The sequence below is a fragment of the Megalobrama amblycephala genome, linkage group LG11 (assembly GCF_018812025.1).
Source record: "Megalobrama amblycephala isolate DHTTF-2021 linkage group LG11, ASM1881202v1, whole genome shotgun sequence".
NCBI classification, from domain to species: domain Eukaryota; kingdom Metazoa; phylum Chordata; class Actinopteri; order Cypriniformes; family Xenocyprididae; genus Megalobrama; species Megalobrama amblycephala.
The window spans coordinates 12,373,922-12,390,996 of record NC_063054.1 but is presented as its reverse complement, the minus strand read 5'-3'; the positions used below and the strand labels follow the sequence as shown (position 1 = coordinate 12,390,996).

Below are 17,075 nucleotides of genomic sequence, written 5' to 3'. Positions count from 1 at the left end.
TGAAGCTTTGATTGTGTTTATAGTGTGCAATATAACATGTGTTCATGTTTCGCGTGTAAAAAAACACAGTATTTTTCACATAATTTACTTATCTGTATACCGCTGTTTCCACTGTCATAAAAACTGTTCCATCTCTCTTTCAGATCTTTCTCTAGACTTTAAGTTCCAGAGATTCTCTTCAGATAAGCCCGTCACGACGGGCTATTACCCCAGACCTCCAGACTCACTGCTGAAATGGGAAGAGAACTTGTCCTGAACCGTCACACCTGTCAGCATAGACCAGGAGATTGTTCCACCGTTACGTTCTCAATCTTCACCACAGAGTTAGACCATCCATTCATCCAGTCAGTGATAAAGCTGTGTGAATATAACACCCAGAGCACTGTGTGTCTGTGTGTCTTCTCACCCCTTCCTGAATCAGTCTACACAGTGTGAAGTTGTGTCGGTTTTGATGCTGAATATCCGTACATTGATCGTTGGATGTAGGAGGAGGTCACAATGTATTGTGTCTCATCCAGCTTTGTGCATTCATTACCATTAAACTTATTTTAATGGTGTACAGAAAAAAAAACAAAAAAAAACAAAAAAACAAAGCTTTCCCATGGCCATGAGCTGTGTGTGTTTTTTTTTTTTTGTTTGTTTCTGTTCCGTTCCATTTTATTATTGAAGGGAATGTTACCTCAGAGGATTTGTTCCTGCAGCTGATGTATATGCTTTCTGCAGGAAAGCAAGCACAAATTATATTGAATATTAATGTAATCAAGAAACAGCCATGAGTTCTTTTGTGATTGGTTGATGTTTTGAGAGTGTTGTGAACTGCAAGTTCTGTAATTGGTTCAGATCTGGGCCAGTTTACTGTATTCTGCAAAAGTTTATGTGACAGTCGAGAAAATGAATGTCAAAGTTCCAAACCCCAGAAGAGTATTAAAGGAATAGTTCACCCCAAACTAAACAAAAAGTTTATTATTTAATCACCATCATGTTGTTCCAAACCATTGTGATGTTGTTGGAACACAAAGGCATTGCTGAAGAATCTTCACACAGCTCTTTCCATACAAAGACAGTTCATAGTGACCACATATTTAAAGCTCAATATAAAAAAGCACAGTAAATCTAGTCCATATGTCTCATGGGCTTCAAATGCCTCAAGAAGAACATTTCAGTTGTTATTCACTGATCATTTTTCCCTTCACTGAGTTATTAACTATAGAACCATTGCATTTAGTTCACTGGTTTAGTGAGATAAACTCAAGAACCAGTTCAGTGATTTTTTTGTTTGTTTGGTTGTTTTTTGAGGTGGTTATTTTCAAAGAACTAGTTGATCCAGTGAATCCAGTAACGGATTTGTTAAACTCACAGACTCCAGTTACAGCAGTTCTCGAAGTAACAGATCACTGAAGGGAAAGTTAACCAATGAATACTGACTTGCATTTTGGTCTGTTCTTTACACTAAGCTATCAGAAGACTTGAAATATAGCAAGCAAGTTCTATGTAGATTTTCAGGAATATCTAATTATTTTGTTCCAAGGAAGAAAGAAAGTCATACAAGTTTGGAACAAGGTGAGTAAAGATAGTGGTGAACTATTCCTTGTAATTGCCTTTGTTTCAGGTCTTCATTGTTACTGAATGAAGAGGGGTGAATATTTTTTCTGTGTATGTAATGTTATCGTAACATTGTATAAAAAATATTGTGCTGTTGGGTGATAGTCAGTGTAAACAGTCAATTTCTGTCATGCACAGGACCAACGTTGAATGGTGCCAAGCTTTATCCGCCCATTTAGTGATTTTATGTGTCCGGGCAAATCTCTCACCTAAAACCTGGTATTTGTTTCATGTGTGTGCTGGCCCTGAGCTTCAATAATGATTTGTTTAATGCAATGTAAGTGATGTTGATGGTTTGCTTGTTTATATATATATATATATATATATATATATATATATATATATATATATATATATATATATATATATATATTCAGTGCTCTGATGAGGTTTCTACAGTGGTCAGCTGTAATGGATTTTACATAAAAATGGTACAGTTTTAAAACGCACTGCATGTCAAAGTTTAACAGAGATGCCCAAAACTGAGTATTGAATGACACTAGGCAGCTTTGTCATGGGTAAAGAAGTGTGGAAATCCTCATCATAAGCATGACCTACTTTTCTCAAATTAAAAAAAAAAAAAAAAAAAAAAAAAAAAAAACTTCTGCTGTATGTTGTGAGTAGTGTCTGTTTATTGGGTGCAGGGAAAGTGTCCATATGTGCAGATAAAATAAAAAAAAGAAATGTTACAATATTTAAGAGATTTTGTATGTTGCCCTTCTGAATGCCATTGCATAATTATAATATCTTGTTCTACAGCATTTTAAATGCTTTATTCTAGGAGGAGATAGATAAACTGGATAGTGGATGGTATCAATTGACAATCAACAAGATTGTGGGTTTAAAGGGTTAGTTCACCCAAAAATGAAAATAATGTAATTTACTACTCCCCTTCATGCCGTTCCAGACCTGTAAGGCCTTTGTTCATCTTCGGAACACAAATTAAGATATTTTTGTTGAAATACGATGGCTCAGTGACGCCTGCATAGCCAGCAAAGACATTTCCTCTCTCAAGATCCATTAATGTACTAAAAACATATTTAAATCAGTTCATGTGAGTACAGTGGTTCAATATTAATATTATAAAGCGGCGAGAATATTTTTGGTGCGCCAAAATAAATAAATAACGACTTATAGGCTATAGTGATGGCCGATTTCAAAACACTGCTTCAGGAAGCTTCGGAGCATTATGAATCAGAGTGTCGAACTGCTGAAATCACATGACTTTGGCGTTCCGAAACCGCTGATTTGACATGCTGATTCATAATGCTCCGAAGCTTACTGCAGTGTTTTGAAATCAGCCATCACTATATAAGTCGTTATTATTTTTTACATTTTTTTGTTTGTTTGCTATACTATGTGGCTAACATGTCAGTAAAGAGGTGTGGATCGGGGTTGGTTGATAACACTGATTTGGGGGTTGGTTGGCACATAGCCATTTGGTTAAAAAAATCTTAATTTATGTACTCGCATGTTAAAACAATGAATATAATGTAATATAATATAATGAACTAACTTATGTATGAAATAATTTTCTTTTAGAAGTCAAAATGGTCAGAAAATATTTAAGAACAACGGAGAGAGGAAAGACTGTGTCAACCAACCCCATCCACACCTCTTTACTGACATGATGTTAGCCACATAGTATAGCTCATCAGAAACTTGTAAATTTCCTGTCCAAAATATAGATGATTTCTATCTCTATAAACTGAAATCCTTACATTTGCGTATCTCTATCTATCACAGTTCTACGAAGGATTTACGGGTGAGAACTTTTTTTTGTTTTGAGACTGCATTATTTCTGTTACTCCTAATACTACACATGCACACACACACACCCCACACGTAGCCTACAAACTGCTGTTTAGTTCAAATAAATGATACGATCTGGTTTGTAATTGAGTTATAGGAATAGCCGGCCTGGGGAAGTTCGTCTTCAGTGCCACGCACACACACACGTACAAACTGTTGTTTAGTTCAATTAAATACAATCTATGGAGAAAATGGGCTGAAATTCTGTTGAATGTTTTTTCTGTTTTGAATTAAATTCTCAAGTTTTTTACATTTGTCACCTCATTCTTTGTAACTATAGCATCTGGGGGCTGGTTGGCACAAGTGTCAAATGAGAATTTTAAAGGAAATAGGAATCATTCGAGAACATTAAATATAGGCCTAGGCTATCTGTTGATTAGTTGAGATCATAACCTTTCAGTTGATACTGGTTAGACTATTTTCACATATAGCTTTATAATATAAGTGAAAAATGTGCCAACCAACCCCGCTCTCCCATAGTGCATTATACAGTCTGCAGTGAAAGTGTTACTGAAAAGAGTGAGAAAAGAACCACGGGGGGAAATGAATACATTTCCCCTCCCTCTCCTCCAAACCGCACCTCCTCCAGCAGATGTGACGTTAGTTTGGTGACTTTCTTACTGCGCAGCTGATTGCGGTTCTGCGCATCTATTGAGGACAAACAGTTTGAGGCCAACGGATGCTTTCCATCAGGCATGAGACCCAAGACTTCGGCGTTTTTTGGGAAGTTTAAGAAAACGCAAGTGGATCTGAGAGGTAACGGAACTCATAATGACTTTCATTACGATTTGATAGAAGTTTTGATGTGTTTTACTTTAAAGAGCGGTTTGGAATCCTGATTCTGAGAATCCACCAGTGAACCCACACGCGAAGTCAGAAAAAGTTAAATATATTTGTTTTGCTTGTTATTAGTAGACTAATATACTATATGTACATTTGTTAAATGTGCTTTATTTAAATCTTAGTTTAGTTTTTAAGCGCCTTAATGTTTTCATAAAGCTTCAGTTTAGGATTATTGTGCGATCAGTCAGTGACTTGCAGTCATTGGAAATATTCTTTTTTTTTATGAAAAAAAAAAAATGACTGGAGGTTATAATTCACAATATACAAAACAACCTTCTATTATCTGTAGAACATAATTAGATACCTCTATATCTGATAGCTTTTGTTTTTGTTTTCTATATTGTAGATTTAGAAGACCATTAAAAATGTACAATGTTTCTCTTTAAGAGTCGAACTGGATTGAAACGACTGTTCTCTACATCTTTGAATGTGTGTGTGCTCAGATCTTTCACACACAGCTTATGCAAGCATTAGTTGTTTGACCATGTGTTTAGCAGGAATGCAGAGGTTGAGGGGTCAAGGACCACTGCTGTGACTTGCCCTGCGTGGTTTCACCTTTCATAAGAAGTTATCTGAAATCCATGAGCATAGTGCTAACTGAAAGGAAATGATGCATTCTTGATACCACAGAAGTTGTGATTAGATCACTGATATATTGAGCAACAGGATGGCAGGATAATATTTTGAGTGAAGGGTGATTTTGTCTGGTGTGTCTGTGTTTTAAGACAAGGGTAATAGATACCAGGCTGCGCTGGACACATGTCTAGACACCCCATAAAACAGGACCAGCTAATTTTCCATTTGACCAACGGCGTGTTAGTCAGTCTGGAGGAGGAGCAGAGAGCTCAACATTCCGGCTGTTGAAAAGATGCAGTTGTGGTTCGCTAAATATTAGTGAGTTCTCAGTGTTCTCAGACACAACAGGCTTTAAAGCAGCTAATCAAAGCAAATAAATAGTAAGTATTCTCTGGGACTAAATGGCTGTTGGGTGAAGGTCCTGCTTATCACTCAGTTTCACGAACGTTAATTTACTTTCCCCTTTCTCAGCTGGTATGCCAAGCCAGCTATATGTAAGCCATTCGTAGGTTGACTTCCTCAAAAGTGTAAACACTGTGGTTTTGTTTGTCCAAGCCAAGGAGATCTGTGATTCCTGGAGAAAGCTATTAGTTTGCATTCCCATACATCTGCTAGGCTATTGGCAATTGCTAGGCTAACGAATGACCCCGTCTGGTTTTCTTCTTCTTCTTCTTCTTCTTCTTCTTCTTCTGCCCATAATTTACATTATAAAAAGCATGCAAGACTAATTAATCTGGAACCACAAGAAAATGGCATCATGTTAAACATTAGAATGTGCACAGTCCTAAGTTCCCTTGACAAAAGGCCAATAGGATTTTTCCATTGGCTTTTGGATTATTGCAGAAAATAAGCTCTGTGGCCAGCAAAAGTTTATGAATCCTACACATTGTGTTCAACAAAATAATCTTCACACATGAACACAACATTTATTCATTCTGAAGCTGAAATACAATCACCAGAAGTAAAAGCTAAAGTTAGGCTATAATGAACTAGACCACAGTTGCATGACTTCAACATCACCACCACTAACCTTCCGACAAATCTTTTAGTCTTTATTTAAAATCTACAAGTTGAAACATTTTAGTTAGAATGGTTTGCAAGAGCACAAGAATAAACAGCTGTGAAAAGTAAACTAGTGTGATAAGTTTACCTGTTTTGTGTGATGGTGTTTAATGTCCCAGACAACCTCTGTAGTCCAGTTTACTTATTAGCGCGCCCGCCATCTTGGAACGATCAATGTGTCATCACTCACAGTAAGAATCAATGATGCCACAACATTGCACAGCCTCTGGTTGTGAAGCCACTGAGATTTAACTTTGGTATGGTAACTTTTTAATGTCATGTTAGCTAACACCTTCGTCTTATTGTATTGGGTTAGTATAGCAAAATTATCTGCTAAAGTTTTTTGCAGATATAGATAATCATACTGTGTCTACACAAAGTCAACTCACCTTCGAGTGTTCATTTACCGGCTTTGACTGTTCCAATATTGTGGATAACTGGCATATCGCGATCCAGCCACTAATGAGGTATCATATATATATAGCAGGGCTTGGACCATACTTGTACCATGATAACCAGCCAATCCTGGAGCCCTTCATTTGAGCATTTCAACCAAATCAACATCATTGATTAAATTTGATGGCATGAGTTTTGTCTGACCAATGCATGGCAGGTTGTAGAGGAGTGTTCTGCAAAGCGGTTAAGGAACAGCAGTGGTTTACATTTGCTCAGACTCTACTCAAACACTACTCAATTATCATACAGACATGTTGACCTTTAAAGTTTTGACTAATTGTGTTTTTGAGTGCTGAATGTAGGGAGCTTTCAGGTATGAGGGGTTTCCTTGAGCTTGTTGAAAAAAACAGTATAGTGAACTTTAGTCTCTGTTTCAAAAAAAGTGCACAAACCCAGAGAGATCAGCCCTACAGCTGGGTCTAATTACTGCAGGCATTCAGACCCTGTAGTGTAACGCAGGGAAAATAACGTCTCTCTCTTTCTGTCTCCTCAGCTGAGAGGGAGCAAAGGGATGTGGTCTCTCACTCTTTGATGCCAGAATGAGAACTTACACCCGTGGTGCACCAACAGTGTTCTTTATAAGTGCACTGTGGATTCTGGCATCCCCAGCACTGGCTGAAGTGGACCCCAGTGGAGGCATTCCGTTCCTTGGAGGGAACTACGAGGGAACTCACCCCATGCTGTACTTCGGCCAGGCAGAGGTTGAGGAGCTGCAGCGGGCAGCAGTGGGGACGCACAAGGCTTTGGCCCGACAGATCCGGGAGGCTGGGGAAGCCATACTGGAGCGACCAGAGGATTATCTGCCCCCTTGGAATCCTGCTGAGTTTAGTGCCCGCTGGAACGAAGTCTATGGGAACAACTTAGGCCTGCTTTCTATGTTCTGCCTGCTGTACCCACACCGTGCCGGTGCACTGGATGTAGCCAAGGAATACATGGAGCGCATGGCTGTGCAGCCCAATTGGTAAAATAATGTGTGTCTGAGCTTGTGTGTTTGGTGCTTCTTAAGGCCCCGATATATTGGCGAAGTTTTTCACTTAGGGTTAAAACGAAGTTTGAAAATGCTGAGCAGCAGAATACTGTTAGCAAACATCCCAATGTCACCCACAGGGCTGGGAGTGGCATTTAGATGAATATGTAAATATGTTCTGCATGCTTTCCTCTCAATAACAAAATAAACATGCAGTTAAGAAAAGCATTGATTATAACAATGTTTGCATCAGCTCTACAGTTTGGCACTTCAGTCTGGCACTTCAGTCAAGTCAAGACACATCAAGTTTATTTATGTAACACTTTATACAATAGATTGCTTTAAAGCAAGTAGGCTTGAATCCTGTTCAGAGTTTTCAAGTAGGACCGGTTACATTAATGCTGTGAGTCGTGACACGGATGGGTGTGAGAATTGAGGGGTTAGTGTAACAGAGGCCAGCTAGTAGCTATGCAGATAAACCTCTTATCATTCTCGTTATAGCATTCTCACTTTCCATGTCATTTAATGCTGGTTCAAATCCCATTTGGAGCGATGCGAGTATGACCAGAGACACCTGCAATGTGCTTTGATATAAATTAATCTTGTAATTTAGCTAAAACATTCATTAGACCTTATTAGTAAAGGCTGAGCAGTAATATGATCCTAAGCAACAACTGATGGGTTTTGTGAGGTATTTATTAACAGTTCTGTGAGCCTTGTCCCTTCATCGGCATTGGCAACACAACCCAGAATACGCGGGTTCACACACACTTCACTTTGCTGGATGTTTCTGAATCTTACACTGTAAAAAAATATTGTTGCTATTAGCTATCACAACTTAAAATTTAGCATTAAAATTCCCCTAGATTTAACCTGAAAAACTCAAATATTCATGTTGTCAGTTAAGAAAGAAAGAAAGAAAAGTTGTGAATCCAAGCATGGTAATTTGTCTTCTGCATTTAGTAGTGTTCACTACATTTAATGTGTGCTCTAACTTGAATGGAGTAGTGAACACAAACACATCGCAAACCGTGGACACACACACACCCGGAGCAGTGGGTAGCCATTTTTGCTGTGGTGCCAGGGGAGCAATTGGGGGTTTGGTGCCTTGCTCAAGGACACCTCAGTCATTTCCTGCTGGTATTGACAATCAAACCGCAACCTTTGGGTTACCAGTCTGACTCTCTGACCATTAGGCCACAACTGCCTAGTTAAGTTGTCAGATAAGACTTACTTTTTTAAGTTGGAACAGCATTTTTTAAAAGCCACAAAACATCAATTTTGATTTTACTGGATCTTAATAATTATCATTATTATTGTTATTAATATACATAAACATAAAAAGCATATTGAATTTCTTAGAACTTAAGACAAAAGGTTCCAGACGTTTATGTTCTTAGAAAACCAGATAAAAAACGGGTGCATATACACAAAGTTGTTATTATCTTCATTTAATGTTGATGAATCCTGATTGTTCTAAATGAGAGAGTGTATGTCTGTGATTTTGAATTAATAAAATACACACCAAACCTCTTCTATATAGCCATTTGTCACTTTCTACAAATGCATCCTTACATTTTAGATTTATACATTTGGCAAATGCTTGCAAATTGCATTGCATTCTCGCATTTTACCTTATGCTCTATAAAGATGCACTCTTTCCTAAAAAGCATGTGTGGCAAGATCTTCAAGTAACGCCAATTATGCTATTCTTAAAACCAGATGAAACACAATAAACACCTTTTATATTGGCTTACACTTGGTTATATGCTTTTTTGTTCAGAAACTATCCCACATCCAGCTGTAGCACAAATCATGTTTATCGCTCTGCAATAGGTATGACATATTGTAGAGTCACTTAGGGCCACAATTTCTTATATTATATAAGCATAAACCTTTATTATTATTATTATTATTACATGTCAGTTTAACACATTCCATGTTTCTAAGGTCATAAGGATTCTCTTTTCCAAAACATGTGGTTTGAGTTTACATGTAGAAAAAAGCTTATGTGAATTTCTTGATGAATCAAGATTGCTGCGTGAAAACGTTTGCACACAGGTTTTCACTGTGTGTTCCTGTCACTGTATCTTTCATCTTGATCATTTTGATAATACTTGCTTCTTTTTAACCACATTCCTTCCTGTGCAATATCTCCAAAATGTTGACACAGCCAAACCTGCCTCTGACGCTACTACCACAAAAGCCTCTAATGCAGTGAGTGACAGTTAGACCTGTCTCTGATGCGTCTAAACTTGTATTTGATGCATCTTATGCTCTTGCATTGCCTCTGATATCGCTTGCTTTGTGTCACTGCTTTATTAAGATCAGTCTGTTCCTATATGTTGGCCAAAAAATAACTGCAGATTTTGACCTGGACTTATATGCGGGGGAAAAATAACTAAATAGGACAGTTCTAAAGTTTGATGCTAAAAGTCAAATTAAAATGCAGGGCTTCAGAGCTTTATGTAAAGAAGCTAAGAGAAACTTTCCATCAAGAGTAAACTTATTTTTTAGTTGTTGAAGCCCTTGTAATAATTCTCTGAAAGCTTAGACATGTAGCCCATTCAAATTTATCAAAAGCTTAATTATTTCTATCCCCACAATATCTAGTTTCAGTGTATTCAATAATTAAAAAATAAAAAAAAAACTTATATATTTAACTTTTTTGCTGAACTATGAATCATACTGACCCAGATTCCACTGTCTTCATTTAATTCCACCACATTCATTCTTATTTGGAAATTGTGTAGCCACCTTGCATAACAAGAATTGCATAAAGGCTCTAACTAGGTTAGGATACATCTCCAGCTGTCTTAAATAATTTAGCTAATATAAAGTCTTCACACTTGTGAATATTTATGACATTCTTAATTATAAGTTAACTCCAGTCCTTGGGCATGTGACTATCTTGAGTCACAGAAATGAGTGAGTCATTGAATCATTCATTCGTCCGATTTGTTCATAAACATAACAGCCTTTATGTCTATAATGTAGGATGATTCTGTGGAATGATTCACTCTTGAGCAGAGCTCCCATAGTGGCTACTAAAGCAGAGTCATGTTCCTTCATTCAGGGAACCAGAGTCATTTGCACAACCCAGAAATTTAAGTTCTCTGTTGCTTTCATATTTGAGTAGAAATTTGGGTTTATTCATATGTGTGCACATAGTATGTGTTTGTGAGTCCAGATATTCAAAGTGCAAGTTTTTCCTCACCTACTCCAGTGTGTTCTCAGAGTGAGTGCTGATGTTTCTGTTTAAGTTGCTGTGGATGGTTGGTTGGGGTTAACTGCTGCGGTTCTGCACTCTCATTTACACTGCCGCCAGCATGTAGTGGCCAACCAGGACCAGCCTAACACAAACCTCCAACTTCTGGAACTCATAACGTTGTCGTTATTATTACGCACACTCCAGATTTGTAGGTATACAGCAGCTGTAGCGCTGATTCAGATCTACAGCATCGACTGCTCTTTCATAGCTGTCAAAGTGAAAATCTGTTACATTTTTGCTACAAGCAGACACTTTCTTTCCAAAGCAACTTAATAGTTCTCAAATTGCATTACTGTAAACACGTGAAACTTGCAGGCCATGCAAGTCTGTAACGAATTCCAAATAAAATTCACTTGTGTCCTAAATGCTCCTAAATGGATGGTACTGTAGTGTGGACATTGTTTATCTAATGTTTATTAATCTAAATCAGCTCTTTTTAAAATCATTAGTGCCTATTAAAAGTTATTGCTTTCTTTCTTTCTTTCTTTCTTTCTTTATAAAGCACTTTCACACAACTGCTAGTTGATCCAAAGTGCTGTACAATACAGGTAGAATAAAATGAATAAAAGACAACAAAACGTTGAAACACAACATAAAAATACAATTAACAAAGCTAGATAAAAGCTATTGACATGAGATGATTTTTAAGCCGGCATTTAAATACAGGCAGAGTAATGGTAATTGTTCCATAGACTAGGACCAGCAACAGCGAAGGCTCGATCACCTCTGCAATGGAACCTAGATCTAGGAACAGTGAGGAGACCAAGATTACTAGATCTTAGAGACCTATTTGGTTTATAAGTAGAGATTGCCTCGGAGAGATATGGTGGGGCTTGATTGTGCAAGGATTTGTAAACAAAAGTTAAAATTTTAAAACTAATTCTAAATTTAACTGGTAACCAGTTTAGTGAAATATGAATGGGCGAGATGTGGTCGAAAGATTGCATCCGAAATATTGCAATGGTATCAAAGGTATTACAGTATTTGCATTCTAAGCCGAATTTCATGTCTGTTGTCATGTTTGGTAAAATGCAAAATATATTTCATATATTAATACATTTAAATACTTAATCATCTTACAATTTGTTCTATTTTTATTAAATTATTTGTCTGTTTTGTAATTTAATTCATATTTTATTTTGTCCACTTTATTTGACAGAAACTTAGATTCTAAATTCATTTAACAGTCAGGCAGAGAGTTTCTATACAGCCAGAAATGACAGAGATTCTGGCAAAAGTTTAAATAATCTTTTTTGGTCAGTTCACATAACAAAAAAATTGGTAGTTTCTATGAATGTTAATATTCCTACTGTCAATATAAATCTCTGTTTAGTTAGCATAATTGAGCAGTTTTCCTCTCTACAATTGCTGTTCTTTTAAGCTCTCTAAGAAACAGAAACATTTTTCTAGCTAAGCAAATACTGTTTCTCTGGTTGCTAGGAGATGTTGTGTAAGAATATGTGTTTCAAAGTTTTAAAGACAGCTGTTTTGTTTCAGGATGGTGAAAGATGCACCGTGGGATGAGGTTCCAATAGCTCACTCTCTGGTTGGCTTCGCTACAGCATATGACTTCCTATATGAGTACCTTAGTAAAGTTCAGCAGGAACGTTTCCTGCAGGTGATTGGGAACGCTTCACGCTACATGTATGAGAAATCGTACCACCGTGGCTGGGGATTTCAGTACCTCCACAACCACCAACCCACCAATTGTGTTGCTCTTTTGACTGGCAGTCTTGTGGTCATGAACCAAGGTGAGTCTAACATTTCTTTAGTGGTGTATGTCCAGACAGTGTGAATTCATTTGCATGGGTTTATGTGTCATATTCTATGAAATTGCAAATCCAACAAACTAGTAACAAATTTTGCTCAAGTCATGTTGTAAACTATTTTTTTAGGCTGGTTCAGTTATTACACATGCAAAGCTCTAAAGTAAACGTGATTGGCTTTTTTAACTGAAAGATAGGACTTCCGTTCCTACAACTGCTAAAACTGAGCGTTATGATTTCTTCTATTAATTTTTCTGTGAATGGTCTGTTCTATCTCGTTTATATTTTCTCTGGCTCTATGGACAGCATCTGTGACATGGGCTGTGTCTAAAAGCTTCAAAATGCTGCCTTCAGCGGATGCATTCCGATGTAGGAAGAAATCAGGGCATGTCCAAATCTAATGTTAGCTTCACTTCCTGTCTCCTGAGATACATTTATCTGATCGATTTTTGAAAGCAGCATACAGTAGATGTATCGTTTGCTGGCTTTGATATCCCACAATGTTTGCATTCCATTCCGTAACAGTTGAGCTAAAAAACAAAGATGGCGTTTGAAAGTTGCAGTTGGTGGTCAGTTTGTTTAAATGTATGTTTTTTGACCAGCGTTTTCCACTTTTTATGTCATTTCGTGCAAGAAATTTGTATTGTAGTAATTAAATATTCACCGAAGCTTCCTCTCGTTTGTTGTAGATCATTGAAACCGTTATGCTGGTGCAAGTCAGCTGCCTAAGCTTTCGGATACAGCCATTGGTGTTTAAAGTAATGAACTTGGAATAAAATATTGAAGTAAGTGTGAAATGGAAGTCGCGTTCAACTTTACTACAGTATTGTAACATGTTTCTGAATGAATCGGTGATTGAACGAAAAAAAAACAGGACAGGACTTGATTTTATCCATTGGTTGTGGATTGGATTGTGAAAAGTAAGCAGTGTGGGATTGCATACATCATAAACAAGTTATGGCATTTTAATTAAAGATTCCAAAGTGTGTGTATATAGATAGATACTTATATATATATATATATATAATGTATGTATGTATATATATATATATATATATATATATATATATATATATATATATATATATACACCGATCAAGCATAACATTATGACCACTGACAGGTGAAGTGAATGACACTGATTATCTCTTCATCAGGGCACCTGTTAGTGGGTGGGATATATTAGGCAGCAAGTTAACTTTTGATGTGTTAGAAGCAGGAAAAATGGGCAAGCATAAGGATTTGAGCGAGTTTGACAAGGGCCAAATTGTGATTTCTAGACGACTAGGTCAGAGCATCTCCAAAACTGCAGCTCTTTTGGGGTGTTCCCAGTCCAAGGAAGGAACAGTGTTGAACCGGCGTCAGGGTCATGGGCAGCCAAGACTCACTGATGCATGTGGGGAGTGAAGGCTGGCCCAACAGATGAGCTACTGTAGTTCAAATTGCTTAAGAAGTTAATTCTGGTTCTGATAGAAAGGTGTCAGAATACACAGTGCATCGCAGTTTGTTGCGTATGGGGCTGCATAGCCGCAGACCAGTCAGGGTGCCCATGCTGACCCCTGTCCACCGCTGAAAGCGCCAACAGTGGGCACATGAGCATCAGAACTGGACCACGAAGCAATGGAAGAAGGTGGCCTGGTCTGATGAATCACGTTTTCTTTTACATCACATGGATGACTGGGTGTGTGCGACTCTTACCTGGGGAACATATGGCACCAGGATGCACTATGGGAAGAAGGCAAGCCGGCAGAGGCAGTGTGATGCTTTGGGCAGTGTTGTGCTGGGAAACCTTGGGTCCTGTCATCCATATGGATGTTTCTTTGACACATACCACCTACCTAAGAATTGTTGCAGACCATGTACACCCTTTCATGGAAACGGTATTCCCTGGTGGCTGTGGCCTCTTTCAGCAGGATAATGTGCCCTGCCAAAAAGCAAAAATGGTTCAGGAATGGTTTGAGGAGCACAACAACAAGTTTGAGGTGTTGACTTGGCCTCCAAATTCCCCAAATCTCAAACCAATCAAGCATCTTGGGATGTGCTGAACAAACAAGTCCAATCCATGGAGGCCCCACCTCGCAACTTACATGACTTAAATGATCTGCTACTAGCATCTTGGTGCCAGATACCAAAGAGCACCTTCAGGGGTCTAGTGGAGTCCATGTCTCGATGGGTCAGGGCTGTTTTGGCAGCAAAAGGGGGACCAACACAATATTAGGAAGGTGGTCATAATGTTATGCCTGATCAGTGTGTATATAAAGGGTAACTGAGACTGTGATAGAATCACTAACCAACTTTTTCTGTGCACAGTTATAACAAAATTATAAACTCATGACATTGTTGTAAAACTTGCAATTTTCATGTCACACACAAGGATCCTTGGAAAGCGAAACAGAAATATCTGTAAAGTACATATGGAGTAGACTCCGCACCCACAGGAATTCAGGGGTGAATGACATAACACATAACCAGAAGTTCACAAAAACTAAAATGCTCAAATAACAAATTTTAAATTTAACAAAAATATGAATGTCTTGCCCCATAGTTGCATTATAGTAAGCCTGTTTGATTTATAAAACAAGGCAAGTCAAAAATATGTTCTGTAATAATTGACAACATACCTCAGATGATGTTGATAGACCTTTTATTGAACCTTCAGAACTGTTCTCTGAATCTGTGGACTTTGTTACTCCCAAGTATACTGACATATGGTTTTTGGAGAAAGTTCAGTTTTCTGCCACACACACACACATTTCGAAGAAGGAAGGGTCTGCCTCCTCACTCAGCATTCCTGCCTGGAATTTAAGGCTGCTCAGGGTCATTCTGCAGAGCTGAACTTAAGCCTTCGTAATTATTTCTCCAGTGAAGCAGTTCACCACATGACTCCAGTATTTCAGAACAGATATTTTCCCCTCACTCTCTTGCTCTTTTGTGTTTCTCTCTGTCTTTATTCCTCCCCTGCAGCTATTCATAACATAATCTGTAGTTTTTGGCCCTGAAAGTATGTCCTGCCGTTCTTTTGCCTTTTTGAAACAGCTTCTCTCATATCTGTCCAAATATCTGGAGGTTCTTTTTGCCCCGCACTTCCCAGCATTCCCAGCCCAAGCTGCTCAATTTCATAGCAGAAGATTCTGTATAAAATAACATCATTGATACAGAGTAAATGATGTGGGTTTGTGGAGATCAGCATGGATGAAGGAACACCATCTTAAAGGGTTAGTTCAGCCAAAAATTAAAATTCTTTAAGCATTCACCCTCATGTTGTTCCAAATCTATTAGACTTCCTTTGAATTGTCCATTGAAAGTCCATGCAACTAAAAATTTGACGCATCAGAAAGTACAAATAGACATCGGTAAAAAGTATGGATTACTTTTACAAATGTCTTTTTGTACCTTTTATGCATCAAAGAAAAAAAAATTTGCATGGGCTTTTCATGGATAGACAAAAATTATTAGAGAATATTAAAAAATATCTTCATTTGTGTTTCAAAGGTGAATGGAGGTCTTATCAGTTTGGAATGACATGACAGTGAGTAAAGGATGACAGAATTTATTTTAGAGTGAACTATCCCTTTGAACTAAACTGTGTATACAGTGGGGCTGTCAAACGATTAATCACATACAAAATAAAAGTTTGAGTTTGCCTAATATATGTGGGTGTACTGTGTGTAATTATGTATATATAAATACAAACACATCCATGTATATATTTGAGAAATATTTACAAGTATATGTATTTATTTATATTTTTATATAATTTATATTATATATATAAATAAATTTTTTGTTCATAAATAACATATTTCTCTTAAATATATACATTAATTTGTGTGTATTTATATATACATATTAATTACACACATTACTCACACATATATTATACAAACTCAAACTTTTATTTTGTATGCGATTAATCGTGATTAATCATTTGACAGCCCTAGTATACAGAGTACTGTGATCCCAACCAGCCTATCAGTTCTACACTCTGCCAGTCAAAACAGTCATGAATTTGGTGGAGGGTTTTTAGTATTATTATTATTTGCCATTTAAACTTCACTTGGCTCTTTTTGATGACTGTCTGGTTATGCAATTTCACACTTTTGAACATCAAAATCTTCAGTCAGATCTTCAGTCAAGCAAAAACGGCCCACATCACACTCTTTTGGTCTTCCTTCATTTCATCTGTAGCTATTCATATAAAATACGAGGCTATGATTTTGGCCATAAAGACTACCACTAGAACAGCACTCTCCTGCCTCACCACACTCCTAAGCATCTGTTTTCTACCACTGTCTGGTGGTTCCATCACAACAAGGTATAAAGTCTCTTTCCAGAACGCTCTTTCACGAACGAGCTTCCAACCTTCACCTGATCTACTGAGACCATTAAAGCTTTTAAGAAGACACCTTTGAGATTACTTTTGAGAATGAGATGACTTGAGCTTGAGTTTTCATTAAATGGGTAATATGAAGGAGATGGAAGCGACCTTTGTGAAAAAGTAGCGTGCTTCAATTGTTTGTACACTTGTGAAATTAAAATCTTAAAAGTATATTTTTTTTTAAAAAACTGTATTTTCAAATAGTATAGTATTAATGAAATAAAAGGCCAATTAAATGTACTAAAAGAGAGTACACTTTCATGACTGTTTCTTAACACACTAAAGGAAACTTTTAAAAAGTGCACTTTGTAATAATGTCAAATTAAAAGTTTTAAAGTACAT

General features: G+C 37.3%; 2 protein-coding genes across 2 annotated transcripts in view; both read left to right on the top strand.

The window, feature by feature from the left end:
- Positions 1-2,268, top strand: part of nt5dc1 (5'-nucleotidase domain containing 1) — an 82,111-nt gene extending 79,843 nt beyond the window's left edge. The window contains exon 12 of the mRNA XM_048206172.1: positions 144-2,268. Coding sequence (XP_048062129.1) covers positions 144-256 — 113 coding nt within the window. The 3' untranslated portion in view covers positions 257-2,268. The remainder of the gene's footprint in view (positions 1-143) is intronic.
- A 1,715-nt stretch (positions 2,269-3,983) lies between these two features.
- Positions 3,984-17,075, top strand: part of dse (dermatan sulfate epimerase) — a 23,982-nt gene continuing 10,890 nt past the window's right edge. Inside the window, 3 exon segments of the mRNA XM_048206170.1 lie at positions 3,984-4,170; positions 6,845-7,312; positions 12,087-12,360. Of these exon segments, the coding sequence (XP_048062127.1) occupies positions 6,891-7,312; positions 12,087-12,360 (696 nt within the window). The 5' untranslated portion in view covers positions 3,984-4,170; positions 6,845-6,890.